At 35.8% G+C, this 19317-nt stretch overlaps 2 protein-coding genes across 5 annotated transcripts in view; one reads left to right on the forward strand and one right to left on the reverse strand.

The window, feature by feature from the left end:
- LOC121424059 (ras-related protein Rab-5B-like) overlaps positions 1-5438 on the forward strand; it is a 32583-nt gene extending 27145 nt beyond the window's left edge. For both annotated transcript variants that reach the window (XM_041619646.1, XM_041619650.1), the window contains exon 6: positions 250-5438. In XM_041619646.1, the coding sequence (XP_041475580.1) occupies positions 250-371 (122 nt within the window). In that variant the 3' untranslated portion in view covers positions 372-5438. The remainder of the gene's footprint in view (positions 1-249) is intronic.
- On the reverse strand, positions 4585-18878 carry LOC121424039 (protein phosphatase 2C-like domain-containing protein 1). Of its 3 annotated transcripts, none has more exons than XM_041619625.1 (3): positions 18639-18878; positions 13989-15274; positions 4585-10543 (listed from the first exon to the last, which is right to left on the reverse strand). In XM_041619625.1, exons 2-3 carry the CDS (start codon positions 15256-15258, stop codon positions 9465-9467), a joined length of 2349 nt encoding a protein of 782 aa, XP_041475559.1. In that variant the 5' UTR covers positions 15259-15274; positions 18639-18878; the 3' UTR covers positions 4585-9464. The 3 variants fall into 3 exon arrangements, with proteins under 3 accessions (XP_041475559.1, XP_041475569.1, XP_041475552.1); XM_041619635.1 differs by lacking the exon at positions 18639-18878 and adding an exon at positions 18497-18589; XM_041619618.1 differs by lacking the exon at positions 18639-18878 and adding an exon at positions 17818-18103.
- Between the last annotated feature and the right edge of the window lie 439 nt (positions 18879-19317).

Raw genomic sequence — 19317 nt, forward strand, 5'->3', positions numbered from 1 at the left:
GAGCCTCTCTACATGTAAATAGTTTTGTCGTTGTTTTTTGTACACAAATTGAGGCATGGATTTCAAACAAGAATAAAAGCAGGCCATTTCAATTTTAATTGTCTGGATGGACACCATTCAAAGTTTTCGTTGTGATTTTTAATTCATTTATTTCAATGCATGATTTTCAAAGATTTTCTTGTAATGTATCAGTGGTCAATAGCATTTGGTTTTTACATGTCCATTGTTCTCTCTATTTCTTTTTAACAGCCAAGAAGCTTCCAAAGAATGACCAAGTTGGAGGGCCCAGTAGTGGACAAAGGGGCACAAACAGGGGTGTGGACCTAACAGAGAGTAACCAGCAATCATCAGGGGGGTGTTGCAAAAACTAACGAAGGCTGCCAGTCTCATCATGAAATGTTGCATATTATTTTGAAAGACAGAAGGATTGGGGCAGCCAAAGGTCTTGCCCTGTGCTCTGAAGCTAGAGACATACCTACAAAAAAAATCCAGAAATTCATTTAATCAGAACATAGTTGGCAGAGGTGGTTTAGGCTGTTCCCACTGCTTTACTGTTTGAGTTCCTTTCTGCTGCTATCTAGACCTTCTTCGATGATGCGCATACGTAGTGTAGCACAGCAATGACTGTCAGTGAGAACAGCCTTCTATTGTGTGGGTACGACCTAGTGCTCTGTCTGTAAGGTTTATTTCATGAACTCTACAGAACTGAATGTGAAATATGTGATATGCAAATGATACACATCACTTAATATATTAGTAAGAATTACCCACACAAGGTGTCTTACATAGTTCCCACACCTTCCCACACCTGATAGTTGAGGGTGTGTATACAATATTGAAAGTACCATGTGTGGGTCATAATGCCAGAAGAAAGTGATATGTTTTATTTGTTCTATAAACTAGTGATATGGATTATCATTGTTTGATAAATTGCTCTCATTTAAAAAATCATGACTCGTTATCATACTGACGATCGGTCATCGCTTATCGTAAGTAAAATTTCATTCGAGGCAAAATGAGTTGGTGGTCACACAAATGTTCCTAACCAATAATTTAGTGAAAAACCACTTTATGATCTCGTAAATCTGTTTTCTGTATCAATGACCAGTCACAAACAATTATACCATGGGTTACTCTTCATGATGTGAAGAATTAATAGCCAGAAGATGAATGAACCCAAAGCCGACATTATAAAAACAAATGTCACATAGGCTTATCATTTATGAATGAACAATTCTGATATGAAGATATTTGGAACCATACATTATGTCAAGCTATTTCAATATTGGATCATGGAATTTTTTCTGATCAATTTAAAAACTCATTTAAAAAAAAACACAGTTTTATAACAAGGCACTGTTAAAGAAATCTCTTATGAGAACATATTCCTGTTTTTTGGTAACTTTGGTATTGTAGGAATTTACAGATTTTCGTCAAAATGTTCCATGCATTATGCTTCATTCCAGCTGGCATGATATATCCTCTTGTGATGTCATTTTGCCATCACAATACTAGTTTGAATTTACATACAAGATTTACTGCCTCACAACCCACAATATATCACTAGGCAAGGTCTTCTGAAATAAGTTAAAATAGTAGTTAAGTCTTTATAAATCAAATTAGAAAAGAAGGCTAGCTATTCTGGAAGAGGGATTCTTTTACTTTCTGTCAGTTTGAATCCATTAAGATAATTCAGGTACGAGAAACTAAAATTTCTTTGATACCATTTCTTTTGCTTTGGACTGCTGAGAGTGATTCTTCAAATTTCAAACTTCCAATTTCTCATTCTTTTATCTCTCCTTAAAATCTTTCTGCATCGTATCAGAAATTAGTTAGGTTATTGTTAATCAATTTTGAAAAGCTATGTATCATTTTAAATTTTATGATCTACTCTTTCAATGAGAATTGATAAATATGAAGAAAAACATGGTTAAAATGAAGGTGGTCTTGTATCTTTCAGGAGTATGCAGATGACTCTCATTTGTAGTGATGAAAATGAATTCATTGCCTGTTATTGAAGAATTCATTAAATTCATGTTAAGGGTTCAAAATTTGATGGTATGGCTATATACATATAGGAAGTTCACCTGGCAGTGTACAATTACTTTTACTAGTGTAACTTAATAAAACTGAAGATGCCAATAGTGAGCATGGAAACCAATCGATGTGGAGGACAGTAAGTCTAGTTCATATAACAATATTCATGTATGTACATAAGGATACTGTGATGTAAATTCACACAAATCCATCCAAGCATCAATTTTATCCTTTTATTATGAAAAAAAGACAAATATTATGTTCATGAAAACAACTTGTATGATAAGAATAATACTAACTATTGTAATGGTTGTGAATTATAAATAAGTGAATACAGAAACTAAGTAAATGTTATTGTAAATATGGATTATATGCTTATTATTTGTATCATGTGTTCCAACATTTTTGTTAATCTTGTCTCTTTCATAGTTTTATTATCCCGACCCAGGTGTCTAGTATTTTCTCCAGTATATTGTTTCACATGTTGTATGTAGTCGGAAGGCAACTCGTTTATTTACAGCACTTATAGTTGATCTAGTTATTTACGGGAAATGTGCCCTGGTATATGATAAATCAATCACTTCATGAAGTATGATAAGTAGGTCAGATAATTCTAGTATTTGATTTCTCATATTTACAAGGGTAGTCTTTAACTCTTGTAATTTACAGAGTATCCTGTCACAGAGTGATTTTTTAGCATGTATACTCACAACTGATTAATAATTAGCAAGGTAAATTACCATTGCAATCGAAATATGGTCACAGTATGATAATGAATGTCAGGAAATTATGTTTCCAGGGTATCGTAGAAGGGGCTGTGGCACCCCAAGGAATTCACTCAAGACTTTTTTTTCCACTGTTGTTGATTGCACGTGATACCGAAGTTAACTTGCACTTATATGTAGGCTTGCTCCTAAACATATATTTTCCTCACAGGACTGCTTGCAACACACTCTATGTTGACTTCAGCCATTACTCTGAACACCTAAACAACTTTAAGCAATATTGAGTTCTTATAATTATGTAAACATGTATTCATTTGACTTGACAATAGTTAGTAAGCTAAATCATATGATCAATGTTTATACAGTTGTAAATCCATTTGACTGTGTGTGCTTTGGTACAGTCAAATTGGTGGGTTTTATTATTGATGTGAATTTTGAAGTCATGTTTTATTAGCTTTATTTATCCACATCAATAAAAAAAGGGTAATGGTAAAGAAAAAAAAAGAGGATAAGATACAAGAAAAGGACATTAATCATCAGAATTGAAATATGAATGAAGTCTTTGTATATAACATTCTTATGGCCCTTTAATTTTAACATAACCTAGAATTGCGACTTTGTTCATTGGGAACACTAGTTTAAAAAAAAAATTGCCATTTTTTCTTTGTTGAATTTTTCTTTCTCATGTTATTGCTTCAAGAATAAGCTTTGTATTAGCACAGTTGTACAATATTGTACAGGTACAAGATACTTCTTGTAGCAACATATTTATAACACTTTACATATATACAAATCTGTCTTGGATTGACATAGTAACTCTAGTCTGTATAAGTTCTTTCCTTCTCTCTTCATTTATGCGAGATGTCCCATTTTGCATGTTGTACTCCAGTACATGATAATGCTAGTTAGTATGAAAATTTCAAGCTTACTTTTCAATGAAATGCTCCAGTTCCTTATTGTTTATTTGATAATTCTTGCAAGAGGTGTTAACTTTCTATTATAAACTATCGGACATATATCGGTAAACTGCAACTATTTTCATTACTGAAATATGTGATAACTGGGCAATGTGTACTTCATACTTGCATTATCAGATAAGGTACAAAAGGGTGCTTTATCTGTACAAATCTATTGAATTAGCACCCTTTAGTTCTTGATCTTGGTGTAAGGTTCTCTTCAATAAACCAATTTCCAGTAAAAATGGGCAGTGTCTACTAGAATCAATGTTGATTAGAAATGCAATATCTACATCTAGAATGGATTTTTTTTTATCAGGGGGCCCATTTCATAAAGGACTTACAACTGTTGTAACTATGGCATAATGGCAACTACCATGGCAACAGCGCTCATCAGCCAATCAAAATGAAGGTTACCATGGTAATTGCCATAATGGCAAAGTACAACAGTTGCAAGTTCTTTATGAAATGGGCCCCTGAAGTATGCGATCAGTAGTACATATTGGAAGATAAAAGTTCCATTTCTGTAGTTTGTATGAATGGCTAGTGTTTGCTTGATGTGAAAGGCCTATTTGAAAGAATTGTCACTGTGCCGTCCGCAGTGTATGTTAAATACCAACATCTTGTTTTGGATGTTGTTAAGATGGAGTCATTCGTTAGTATAAAGCGATGTAAGTATATGAAAGATGGTCTCAGATACCTGTACATCTGTTATAATTCATGGGGGAAAAAAGCGTGATATATCTAATACAAAGATTATTTTTGGATTATGTGGCAGTCATGATATTTCAAGTCGTCAGCTTGAGGTTTTATAAAATTGTGTAAAGTCAAATATATTTTTTTGTTTTTGTTTTTTGAAGAGATGGTGGGGGTTTGAATCATCCCAATAATTCCGTCGTATAAACTTATTTTATGAATATACTTTATTTGTAAGAGCACTGCTATCGTGCGATGCAGTATACATTTTCAGCATGTCAAAACTGTTGAGTAGAATAGGCTGAGCGGCTGCTTGGCGGATACCGTAGTTGCAGGGAAACTTTGGGACTCTCTTAGCAAACTATAAAGTCATGAGACACAAGTACACTGTCTCTTGAGTGTGCCCATTAGTCAGTGTATGTACTGTGTTAGGAGACATGGCTACACTTTGGTGTTTTGCAGGATGCGATATCAACTTATCACCTCTCTCTCTAGCCAGTTAGTGTCCTGGGGTCATGTTAGCCAAAATGATGCAGTAAATTTCCTTTCTGTAATGTGGATTAAATATTTCGGTTTTTTTTTTCTTCTAAGCAAAAATTAAAGGAATGCTTATAAACAATATATTATGACTTCATAAAAAGCAAGGGCAATTTTTAGACTCTTATCGCTTCAAAGGTAAACATTTCCAACTTTGAGACTTATTCAATTTATTATTTAGTCCTTTTGTATTGTTCCTAAAGCTGTGTAGCTTATCACTACATCTGGAATAACTGGGTATGCTTTCAGTTTATATGATATATAAAGTATAGACAGAGGTTGTTATTCTGGTTTGTAATTTTCATTATTATTTTGTTATTGTGTAAAGTTGATGATCATGCCTGTTTTATCCCAAAAGATGAAGATGTAATTAAAGAAAATGGATGAATACGTAATATGTGAAAACTATTTACCATGTACATGTACAATGGCATATGTGTACTCTATTCACAGTGCAAAAATAAAATAAAACAATTTTGCTATGGAATGATTTCAATTTTTTTTGTTCTGTATGTCCACCTACAGACTCATAATCTAAAGTCTAGTTTAACTTACCATTTTCTTAATCTGCTAAAATTATGGGAAGTGGAAAATGTAAGAAATTTGGATACATTGTATATTTCTAATATTTGCTATGCTCGTGTTATGCTTTAATGATGAAGAAAATCGGTATGAGATATTTCCAGATAATTATGAATTAGTAAAGTGTCAAATGAGCAGATAAATTGAACCTGCACTGTTAGATATGTGTGCCACAATTGGCTATCCAAAGTTAAACCACAACTTTAGACCAGCATTTAAATCAAACCTGATTTCAGAATACTATACGGCCCACAGAGTTGACTCAATTTCATATTTTTGTTATAACAATGTACTGCCTTATCTTCAATAGTTTTTAACCCTATCTAGGCCAGGGTATTTTGGGAGATCATATGGCCAACATAAAGAAGAAAAAATGAAAGCCATGATAAGGTGAATAAGATATCATAAATCAGTTGCCCATGCTGAAAAAATTATCGTGAGAATCACGATTTCCCTTTTTTTCTTTTCGTGCGAAACACTAATACAAATGCATGTAAATTAATATATCGGCTATGGTAAATGTCAAGATTTAATCTAGAAAGATCTGCACACAAATCATTTAAAGAATCTAATATTGCATAAATTTTTTTTTTTAAATTGGAAAAGGACGGAAATAGGACCTCATAACAAAATTTACAACATAAAATACTAGAAATTAAATGCCAAAATAGCATCATAGAAATGTATATGCACAAGCACTCAGTCACTTTATACAGACATATCATACTTGAAATTGAAAAGGCCAGGGCCCCATCTTACAAAGAGTTACAATTGATCCAATCAATCATAACTATGGAAATCCATCAAACTTGGTGAACTATGAAATGTACATGTATGCTGACATTACTCTTGCATTATTTGCACACCTGAGTAATAACGTGTAGACACCAATATACAAAAAAAATTGGCCTCGTTCTGTAAACATAATGGTTTGTCCGACTTGAAACAGTGCAAAGTTCACTTACCCTGAACATAAATTTTTTGGAGGAAATGAATGTTTTGGAAGAGCAAATCAGTGGAACTTTGCACCGTTCAACGTTGCTGCAAACACCAACTATTTACAGACAGTTAAAATGAATTGAATACCTTCAGAGCAAGACCCATCTCAGATTAAATCATTGCTACCATTCCTTCCAATACAGCCTTTTAGAATTTCACGGAACAAATTTCTCCTAGGCACCTATTTGCAATGCCTTGACTAAATGTGGCATATCTAAGTTAATGAGATGATAGGATTTGAACCCCAAACTCCATGAGTCGTACTAAGATGACTTGGTCACTTGACTCTAATACTTACTACACAATGATGATCTTCATACTTTAAAATGACTCTTCACTAAACATAGAGGGGGCAGTGCTACTGAGGGGAGTGTTGTTAGAGAATATTTCTACGAGCAATTTTTTTTGGGGGGGTCTTCATTGACAAACTTCATTTTGTAATGAAAATATTTGCTTGGTAGAAAAAATAACATAAAATGACTGTTTTGTATTGACCTCATTCTGTTAGTCAACCATTAATATGTTCAAATTGTGCTTATTTTTCTGTTATTCTATTCAAAACTGAAATCGGGATCATTGCTCAAAACAAATACTAAATTTAACGAGACTATACAATTGTGGATATATCCTTTGTAGAAAGTTTTATGCCCAAACTGATAATACAAATAACAATCCAGTTGACAGAATAGAAAACAATACACAGGATGAAATTTTAATAAGCCAAAATATTTCATTTCCACTTGTAAATTTGTTGCTTAAAATATATGTAAATCAATTTCAATTCTCACCAATATACTGATATATATTATATATTATCTAACTAAGTCTTTTAAATTCACAAATGTTAAGAAAAGAATAAAAGTTTGCACATTAAACACACACATGTAAGTCCCACCCTGGCATGAAAATGGGACGAAAATGGACGGAATACTATGAATACATGTACAATAGCAATGTCTGCATCTGTCCACAGCAGAACAATTGTATTTCTCTGAACTGAATGCAAAAAAGGAAGATACTCCCCAGTATCATAAATTGGTACTTTGCTGCAGAAATTATTTAAGCATAAACAAACAAAACAAATACTGATATACAAATTAGCGGGTGTTCCTACTCATACTGATCAAGTTCTGCCAGAACTAGAATGAGAACGTGCTTTTCAGAAGCAAAGTTATTTAAAAGTCATTTGGAGACTTTAGTGTCTGGTGTGCAAAGACCATATCCAAACACTTTTTATGTGTTTGCATGGTTAGGCAAATTATTATAGGTTTTTCCCGTGCAATTTCATCAGAGTTGCATTTTAATTAATGAAAGGACATTCAAATTCGAAATATATTTGTCCACCCTCTGCAAATATGGTTCATTTTCATTTATTTAGCATTCAATTCTGTTCTATACAGTACCATTCCATTGAATTTTGTAGAAATTCCATTTAGAGAGAAATTTGTTCATATTAATGGCCCAAAGTTGTCATTTAATTTTGCTATGACGGACTGATCGTTTAACTTCGCCTTAAATACCATTTTCAATTTCATTTATCGGCACACATATTTGCACTTTAAACGTCCAAATTCAGATAACATGACTGTTCTGTGTTCCTTTTTTTTATCATGTTATACAATATTTGTTCAAACTTTATCCCATCTTTCTATTTATCTGATCCTTTTAGATTCATTTTATTCCATTATGTTTGATAAAGACGTAATTCATGTAACACTTATAGGATATGATTGTAAATGGTTATTCGTTTAGTGATTGGTGAGTGGGTGTATCGCCTATGCCTATGGCAGAAATTTTCTCTTCATCTTCTTCTTGTCTCTCTTTTTTTTTACATAATTGTAATTTATATCGTTTTGAGGAAGGGATAAGAGACATGGTATTGACCACAATCTATAGTTATGAAAGTGGAACAAAAACGAGTACTTGTTCCGATAATGGTTTGTAAGAAGGATAATAAATTTCAGTAAAATGGTAAACATCCAATTTCAAAGTAAAACCCAATTCCATAATTATTCAAAATAAGATGAAAAAACACATCAACAAAAAACACTGTCCAAAGTGATTGCATATTTATGATTTTGAATTCCTAAATGTTCGCAAGGAGGGTACCGTTGTGAATTGAATTTCAAAACACTTCAGCTATTTTAATTTGATCTTTTTTATACGTTTGAATGAGATAACCATGAAACCGTATGCCAATGAAATTAAATTGAATGAAGTATTTGGCCATTTAAATGTTGATCTTAAAGGTCATTCAAATTAGCTGCAAATTTGATTATTACATCATTAAAGCGGTTGAAAGTTTGACGAATTACCACCAGGGCATTTTGATATTGATAGTAAGCTTTTAGCTGATGCTGTAATCTAAAAAATATTTTCAGAGGTGCATAATGATCATTGCCCCTTTTTCAGCTGAAGTTTTCTTTTTAGCTCAAAGCATTCTCCAAATTTACATGCTCCCTTGGCAAGGTAGCCCTTATTCCTTGATATGTCATAGTCATTGAGATTCACTGCATTGCTTTGGTCACTATTCTCTCATTCCATTTCCTGTTTTTCCTCATAATATACTAGTACGATTATGAAATGTTAGAGTGCAAGACTGCAAGATTGAACAAAATTCTCTATAAAATAAACTATTTAAGCCAAACAGTTTCGAAATGTATATGTGGCATGTGACACAAAACTAGCATTTAAAAAGCAACTCAGGGAGCGATATTTGAAACTTGAAAATCAGTCAATCCAAAGCTGAACATAAGAATTTGTGTTTGATTTTCAGGCATTTTATACATTTAAAGTCATTTTTGTCTGTGAAACAGGCTAATAAACTAATTAATTTCTGCATTTACAAAGTTGTCTCATGTAAGGATTCTTTAAAAAGCAAAAATTAAAATGTATGATATACTTCATACTTTGAAGTTTTGAATTGAGCTATTCACAATTGGCAACCATGAAGAAGAATGACCATAATAGTGATATTATCCCTTGAGCCAGCCAATAAGGCACTCTGAACTAGTCTTTCACTGATCATTTCCGCAGTTAATCTATACTCTTCCTTCTTATCTACAATACTACGTCCATCGGAAAGCCGAGACTTTGCATAGAAGGTGTGGAGCTCTGTCAGAGTTTCAACATCTGCTTCATTCCCATCCTCACAGAGTGCAGAAATCAGGCTTTCAAAGTCTGTCTTCATGCTTGCATTGTCGTTGAATTCTTCCTTGTAGTTTTTCATGTCAGAGACCGTCTCCTTCTCGCTCTCTGCCTTAGCATCCGCAACAACACCTTTCACCCTGATACCTTTCTTCAGATTGTTCCCTTCATTGGATGTTGCTTTCTGATGATCATCAGTGTCCTTATCAGTAAGAGGTTCATTCCAGTTTATCTGTGACTTGCTGTTGGCATCATCATCACCATCATCTTCATCATCGGCATCCTCCTTCAATGACTGAAGTGGATTTCTAAACTGCTTCTTCTGGACATTGGCCTCATCTCCCTCAGCAGCATCTATGTCAATGACTGATGATACTGTATTGTCGAATCCTGCTTGGTCGTAACTGGTGCCCAACCCTGTCGCATATGACTCACCAAGGAAATCCTCTCCATATGTTGTATCGTCTGACAACCCATAGCCACCAAATCCGTCCGGAACATTCTCTGCCTCTGTTCGTGACTGGCGAATGGCAAGGGTCTGCTTGACCAATGAGATAACCTCCTCATCGGTCAGTACATCCCACAAGCCACAGGATGCCATGACAATAAACTCAGCATGCTGATCAATCTTGATACTGGTTGTGTATGGATCAGGGATGACTGCCTTCTTAAGTTGTGGGTCTCCATAGTTACCTAGACCTCTTGTGGTGTCCAAGATGCCATTGACCCGCCCATTTGGACCCCCTGCATGGATTGATGCACCTGTCTTCTCCACGCGTGACCTCTCCTGATGATTTCCAGGAGTGTGATCTTTTGATAGATGATATGCCTTCCCAGCTCTGCAGAGGACTGCTTGGGTATTTCCTGGAACATATGAGGTAACAAATTAATACAAGATTTTAATCCCTCTCTTGGGTTTAATAAACTCAATCATACAAAGAATAATTTACCAAATAATTGTAAAAAGTAAACTAGAATTTAATTCGTCATGCGGACGAATTAGGTGGTCTGTCATGATTTTTCGTTCAGAATCGGCTAATGTATAAAATGAATAATTTAGATATGATTGATAATCTTGATTCTAGACATCCTAAGAATAAATTTTGACCATTGCTCAATGTGATTATTAATGTTTCCCATAGACTTTACACGTAAGCAATTTTGAGAATTACAATTCCAATATTGCAAGTGAAAAACGGGCATGATCCCGGCATCTGATCAAAAAGTGGAGGGCACATTACCGAAAGCCCAGAATCTCAGCTATAACATATTAAAAGCTCCGGCAAAACTGACAAGAAGAAATGGAGATATGGCTCACGAAATAGAGGAATGTCGAATCTAGTTTTGAGAAAAAGTCATGTCCCATAGAGATTACACACAAAATACATGTGATATGAAAAAAAACAATTATAATCTGTTTTATCTTGCTAAATTTTAACTTTCATACCTTTTAATTATCATAAAGGATCATGTAAGAGGTGGCAAAAAGAAAAAAAAATGAAAAAAAAATCATCTTTTCTACCCCAGGAATCGAACCTCCGCCCTCGAGAAAGCAAGTCAAATGCGTTATCCATTGAGCCACGATATTCCCCATAGAGATTACACGTAAGCAATTTTGAGAATTACAATTCCAATTTTGCAAGTGAAATACGGGCATGATCCCGGCATCTGATCAAAAAATGAAGGGCACACTTCCGATAGCCCAGAATCTCAGCTACAACATGTTAAAAGCTCAAGGAAAGCTGACAAGAAAAAATGGAGATATGGCTCACGAAATAGAGGAATGTCGAATCTAGTTTTGGGAAAAAGTCATGTCCCATAGAGATTACACGCAAAATGAGGAAAAATGACATGCCTCTTTTCATCGCTGTTTTACGCAATGATGCGTTTCTCAAAACGAATATTTATGTTAACTGAGGAGAAAGAGTACATTATAAACTACAACATATTGAAATCTGGGCGAAAAACGATCTATATTCGAGAAGTTACAGCCAAATTTGCATAAATTTGATGACGTCATTTTTGAAAAAAATGAAATTTTTAGTCTGGGCGCCTATTTGATGACGTCACGATATAATTTAGGGACAATGGTGACATGAAATCAAATCTACAACTCATACTCTATCGATATATGAAAAAAAAATTGGGGGTCAACGGACTATTTAAAGAGCTACAGTGAATTTACAATAGGCATGTTTTTGCCCATATATGGCCTATAGTGAGAGCTCGCGCGCACACGTGCTGCAAACTTTAATGGGTGTTTATTTCTATATTAATGGTTGTAGAAGGTTGATCAAGGTATCAAATTGCTCAGAATTTTATTAGCAATTCAATGATATTAAAAGAAACGGTTTTTCTGCGTTGTGTTAAGGTGTAACGCGCGGAAACGCGCGCGCATACGCGCACGCGCGCGCATACGTGCGCGCGCGCAAATTTTTGAAATGCTTAAAATGACCTGAAACGTACCCAAAAAATTTTATAGGTCATTTGGACGATTTTTTTACCTTTGGCGCGCGCGTACGCGCGCGTCATGACCTCTACATGACCTTTGATGACATTGACAGTTGACCCTTGACATGAAGTTAATGTCCTGTAAATATTATTAATTTTTGATAATTGATAATGAAGATATGATCAAATGAAGAATTTTACAAAATGGCGCGTAGATGACGTCATCATAACCATATGACCTTCAAAAGCTTAGTATGCCGTCTCTATGATAGATTCTATGTATGACGAAAAAATCAGCAAAATTGATTCAGCCAATTCCGAGAAAAGTTGGCGACAAACATAGGTGCTAAGAATAAATAAATAATAAAGAAAATTCTGACGAAATCAATAGGTGATCTGTCATAGACAGACCACCTAATTACCCAAATGGCATATTAAGTCACGATTTTCAATAATGACCTTTATCACATTCCCCCTCTTCTTTTAATTTTGGTCTCATTATTCTTCTGATATTCTTATCATTCTTATATTCTTATTCCAGAGGGATGAAACTTGTAACTTACTTTTTGTACAAAAATATAATGTGAATGCTTGAAATACTGCTGCTGATTTGACATTGCATAATTCAATCTTATTTGATTTATATGGACATTAAAAATCCTAATCAAAACAATTTAGAACATGTAAATAAGAAGTATAGCCAACAAAGACTAGAATAATAAAATCAAACTAGATATCATGTATTGTTCACTCAAATATGATTTATGAGCTCTGTCAAAGGTATTGCAAAACATACAGATTAAACATGCAACATGTACATGGAAAGCAAGATAGTACTTTCAAAGTGACCCAATTGGGTGAACGTTACAAGCAGTCCCTCTGGCAGTCTCACCTGCATTACGCGATTCAATATAGAAGCAGTGCTGATTTTGAAAAATACTATAAAGTAATTATTCAATTCACAAAAAAAACATTCATATAATGATACGATACTACTTTCATTGACAGTAAATGACATTTTGACCTTGATCATACGACCTAAGACTTGTCAGTGATACTTGATTACTCCTAAATGTCCAAGTTTGATGAATTAGGCCAATACACTTACGGTTCTGATGGTAATTCTTGAAACAAATACCCCAACACGGCCAAAGTTCATTGACCTTAAATGACCTCTGACCTTGGTCATGTGACCTGAAACTCGCACAGGATGTTCAGTGATACTCAATTACTCTTATGTCCAAATTTCATGAATCAAATCTATAAACTTTTAAAGTTATGATGGTAATTCAACAGATACCCCTTACTTGGCCAAAGTTCATTGACCATATTACCTTTGACCTTGGTGATGCGACTTGAAACTCAGGCAGGATGTTCAGTAATACTTGATTAACCTTATGTCCAAGTTTCATGAACTAGTTCTATATTTTCTAAGTCATGATGACATTTCAAAAACTTAACCTGAGATTAAGATTTTGATGTTGATTCCCCAAACATGGTCTAAGTTCATTGACCCTAAATGACCTTTGACCTTAGTCATGTCACCTGAAACTCAGGCAGGGTGTTCAGTGATACTTAATTAATCTTATGTCCAAGTTTCATGAACTACATGTAGCTCCATATACTTTCTAAGTTATGCTGTCATTTCAAAATCTTAACCAAAGTGTTGACGCCGCCACCACTGTTGGAAAAGCGGCGCCTATACTCTCACTCTGCTATGCATGTGAGACAAAAACCAGCTAGTATAGTTCACACCAGGTTTAATAGTTTGGTGTTAAAGCCAGTGATCGATCAGTTATCTGAAAGGTTTCTTTCCACTGCACTACCTCTAATCAAAACCAGTAATTCATTCACTCACCAGCATTTGCAATGTGCAAAACACCCAGCTCTTCCAGCAGAGCATCAACTTCTTTGGTTTCTTTTTCTGGATCCTCTGGAGCACTGCCTTTTTCACCCTCTTCAGTCTCCTCTCCATCTTTCTTTTCTTCTGTTGCTTCATTATCATTTGGAATGTCTTTATCTTTATTATCAACTTTGTTTCCATCCTTTCCATCCTCATCTCCAACCTGTTCCTCACTACTTATGAGAATAGACAGAGCTGAACATCCACTCCAGCGAACCAGTGAGGTTTCATTAATTCCATATGAAAGATACTGATCAAGATAAAGGTAGGTATTGTGGTAAGCCTGGGAAACCTTCTCATACTCTGGATTTTTATTTTTCTTCTTTCGCATTGGCCTGTCCCTCTGTGATAGCTGGCTGTCATCATTGCTTATCTTCATCAGGTTGCTCTCACATGTATGCATGATCTGTTGGATGATGTTGACGCTTTCTTCATGTAATATGTGACGGATGCTATCACTCCGCACAATAGGAGAGCCTCGCTCAAGCTGATAGTCTGTCAGATCATTCTTATCGGCAAGGTTAACGGCGCAAGTACAGGAGACCTTATCATCAACCTTCTGAAGTTCATTAAGGAAGACATGGTGAAGGTCATTTGCAGCTACGTCTGCAGCAAACCTACCATTATAGCCATCATAAATACCAAAGAAACATTTGTTGACATCATTGCCATAATAGTCTTGGAATACTCGTGTATCCTCCATCTTTGACTTCCAACGGCTGTTATCATTGGAGCATATTCCCACTGCCCTCACACATGGGGCGCTGCAGTTCAGAGATATACCTTGACAGTCATAGACGTAATTCTCCTTACTGTGGATCAGTTCTTCATAAGTTTCCTCAAGATGGGATTTAACAAGCTCAAAAGCCTCATTGATCTTCTGCAGCCTGTTCAAGGATACAGGTCTGTTTGGGAGGCTTTTCTTGTTTAAAGCAACCATGAGCTCTTGTCTCTTCTTGAGCAGGCCCTTCACACTTTCAGGTTGTTCTTTGCCGGTGTAGCCAAGCACGGTAAGAGCACTGTGGAAGTTCCTGTGTTCTTGGGTGGCTCTGACACTGATGAACTCATGGCATTTCTCACAGAATATGCTGATATCTGGGTCATTAGGCCTATCAGTTATCATTGTCTCTGGAGTTGGTGGCCGAACAAGATGACGGGTCTTGATCTGAAGGACAGAAGGGGCCACACCCCCACCTCCAGACACAGAGGAAATATCACTGCTCATCTTGGTGCTAGGGGATCTAAATGAAAAAATATATATATATATTTAAAAAAAGGCCACAGATACATTGTTCATTTCAGCATAGAAGATCTATTACTTTTATATAAGATTTATTATCAAAAGAAAGTCATCTGAGGTAGCAAGTCCAAAAGCATAACAAATTTTATTATATTGTATCTGTCAGTGTTGCATATTGTCTGGTTGGGTTAGAACTATCCTCACCCAAGAGAATTCTGCTTAATACACTCAGCAAAAAAAGTTCTTGGACACTTATAAAAGTTAAAATATTCCATATAGATATTTGATTAAAGGCAAATTATTGTATGTCAACATGACCAGATAATATTCCTCTTCCAGTATGACATGACATTTTCATGTGAACAGTCATGCATGGGTAGTTAAATGCTTTAAACAATAGCAATATCAGTAAAAGAAAATTGCAAGAAATGGATCAGTCAGTGCATGGCTGGTTACAGGCATTAAACAATAGCAATGTCAGTAAAAGAAAATTGCAAGAAAAAAATCAGTCATTCTTTCAGTTGTGAAAGTTTGTGTGGCATAAATATCCATTAAACGATAAAAGCAAACTTAAAGTCAAATACCACTCTAAAAGAGAAAGTTATCCACCTTGGATGCATCACTATTCCACTGGAATTTTAAGTCAAAGTTAGCTGATGAAAAAAAATGTCAAATTTCAGTATCTTGGCATAAGCAAAAGAAAATTATGCTTATCCTCCTATCTTCTGCAGGGGTGGTGGCCCTAGGTCGACCACTCCCAGGGCGATCTTTAACTTCATCAGTAGCCAAATACCGCGGGTTCAAATTTGAAATTTTGAAAATTTGATGTTGCTGAAACTTGGAAATATCGAGCCACTTGTCTAAATGATTGCCCAGACTGCAATTTTCCTATTGCTCTTGCACGCTCTTGGTTGGAAAGCTTCATCTTGAAAGTGAGTGTCCAAATGATCCATCTCATTATGCATCTCATGATGCATCCCTAAGCATTTAATTCAAATAACCAACTGCTGAAATTGTTGAATGTATGCCTACATGATGGCCATGATCATTAGCATTTGAATAGTCAATTTCTTGCAATTTTCTTTTACTGACATAGCTATTGATTAAAGCATTTAACCACCCATGCATGACTGTTCACATGAAAATGTCATGTCATACTGGAAGAGGAATATTGTCTGTTCATGTTCACATCCCGGTTCACATACAATAATTTGCCTTTACTCAAATAACTATATGGAATATTTCAACTTGTATAAGTGTCCAAGAACTTTTTTTGCCAAGTGTAGAAAAGACAGCCCAACATCCCTTGACAGTTTCTTCAAACCATATTTTTTTCAAGTGTATACTGGTGGATTGCCTTATGAAATTTGAAGATGATGTGGAAAAAGGGTGATGCCTTGCTCACCACCCCGGGGGGGCCACTTCCATTCACGAGTGGATACCATGCGCGACCATGGGGTCTCGAAAAGCACCCTAAACACGTAATTTCCATATTCTGAAAATGCACCCCTTAACAAGTATTGGCGTGTGAAACCCTACCTTAACAAGTATTGGAAACAAAACGATACTCTTGGCAAATATTCCCTGAAATGAACCTCTAAACAAGTACAGGAATGTTTTATTGTTACGGGTCCTTCGGTCGTCGGCTTTACCTTATTTGGTTTAGTACGACCCCACTTCTACACCTCGCGCAAATCGGACATCCTATATAAAACATTTAATTTTGTTTCATCATCCCGCAAATTCGACCCTAAACACGTAATTTTCCTAGCGAAATAGAAACACTTTTTTCATTATTTTTGTGTTTTTGACACCCTTATCACGTTACGTACGTAACGTGTCCTATCGTGAAAAAGACATCTTTTTTACGTGTTTTTTTGGTCGCGCATGGTATCCACTCGTCAATGTAAGTGGCCCCCCCCCCCGGGCTCACCACTCACCATGCAACCATTTAAACAACTTGTCAGTGCACGTCAGATGGCAGGTTCTTATGCTAATGAGCAAATGAGCAAGATTTATCGGATCCTCTTGTGGCTGAATTTACCTTCATGCAACAAAATCTCATGAATTGTGACTTTCTTTCTCAAGAATTTAACCACTTTATCTCAAGTAAAATTGAACATTTTGTAAAATGTTACTCTTTTATACTGGTGATTTCTTAAAAAAAAAAAATTGATAAAAGAATTTCAGGCCTGAAAAGATGCCTCAAAACAGAAGTTTCTTCCTGTGTTTTCTCTTGCAAATTGTTTTATTTTGAACCCAAATACTATCTACACTGTTGGTCATAAAGGTGGAATAAAACATTTTTGAATAAAAATCTACAGTTTTGTTGGTATTTGAAAGGCTACACGTAGACAAAGTGGTAATTGAGTGATTACATAATGTTTCCCCATTACACAGGTGACATTATAACATGAGAAATTTGGATTACGTAATAAATTCTTTTGTTGTAGACTATAAAAGCCTATGCATATGATATTCTGTCCCTTTCCCTGATTTAGCACTGTGTAGAAGAAGGTTGAATTTTTTTTTAGTTCTTTGTACCGTTTAAAAAAAAAATCGGTAGAGACGTTCCCTGGACTATGCCTGGTCCAACGGCAACAGCAGCATGCGAGAGAGTGATCATCGCCAATGGTGTGTACCATTTACCGCAAGACAGGATCACCAGTCGCTCTTAACTTACGAACAGCTTTATGAAACACCCGCCTGATCAACCCCGCTTGGCCAGGTAATCCCCGCTGTCTCCACAGGCCAGATTATGAGCGTTGGGCCAGGGACAAAATGATAAACAACAGCTGTGCTATTATGCAAGACTTCTGTGCTTGTAGAAGGACCTTCGGAATGAAATTATTGTATTCGATATTTAATCACGTTTTCAAAGGCATATTGTATTCAGAAATTCAATGTTAGTCCATTTTCAATTTCGAACGAAGAAAATCGACCTCGAAATAAGGAAAGTAAGTGAATAAAAAATGGCGGCATGCTTTGCCGGGGACCGCGCTCGGGCTATATTATGTTATCTTCGGACCGAGGTCAAGAAACAGGTGTTTTGATACCTACTTGGGGCAGTAATTGAGAAAAACATGTTAATAGAACATCAAGTCAAGACCTTTGTCTTTGAACAAATACATTTTTAAGGAATTGGACAATGGTCTTTACCTTCTAATCTTTCACAAATTTTATTTTAAAAAACAGTGACTATGTTAAAAATGTCTCCTCTTACTTAGCTTTTATCTTTTAGGTCAACCCATCTTGACTCGACAACCGAATATTAGCATCGCAACTCAACGCCAATGAACCAACATGACCAACGGCAAAAGAAAAACGCCAAGACAAGTTGAGGATACAATTTTAAGTGTTCTCACCAAAATACAGGTCTAAATCAAGCACTGACTCCTCTGATCCTAAACTTAGAACAGTCCTTTGTTGGGCCGAACTGATTAATTCAAGAGTAAAGGCCGATCTCGAACCACGGCCGTTCAAAGTCCCAGCGCTTTTTCGTTAGGCGCTAGCTGGCACGGGCAGCGAATCGCAGATTGGCCGATCCTGTCATGTCGGGGCCGCGCCGGGCTCGCGGCGTGAACGTGATAGCTCGGCCAAAGCTCCAGCAGTGAGCTGCTTGAAAACTAGATGATATGATAATGAGCGAAAGAGGGCTCACCATCAAACAGGATTTCGTTTCCATAACTACGAATTGGATGGATGGTGGCCGGCCGTATGATTTCCGTTGGGGTAAAGCAAATTATTGGACTGAGAGAAACATTGCCCAGGCCTGATATTGCTCAAAAATAACAATTATTGCACCATTCTTATTTTCATAATCCAAAATTGCTTTACTTTTCAATAATGAAGTCAATACTTGCACGTATGAAAAAGTTGACAGAAAACATGAATTTGATTTAGGATGATTTTGCTTTCTCCAACAAACCCTCTCTCATTCCTACCCTATGATCTTTACTTCCCCACCCCTCTTTCTCACTCATACCCCTTCTCCCTCTCTGTCACTGCCATCCCTCTACCCCTTCCACTCATATTTTTAGGTTC

This window comes from Lytechinus variegatus, chromosome 1 (assembly GCF_018143015.1).
Source record: "Lytechinus variegatus isolate NC3 chromosome 1, Lvar_3.0, whole genome shotgun sequence".
NCBI lineage: Eukaryota > Metazoa > Echinodermata > Echinoidea > Temnopleuroida > Toxopneustidae > Lytechinus > Lytechinus variegatus.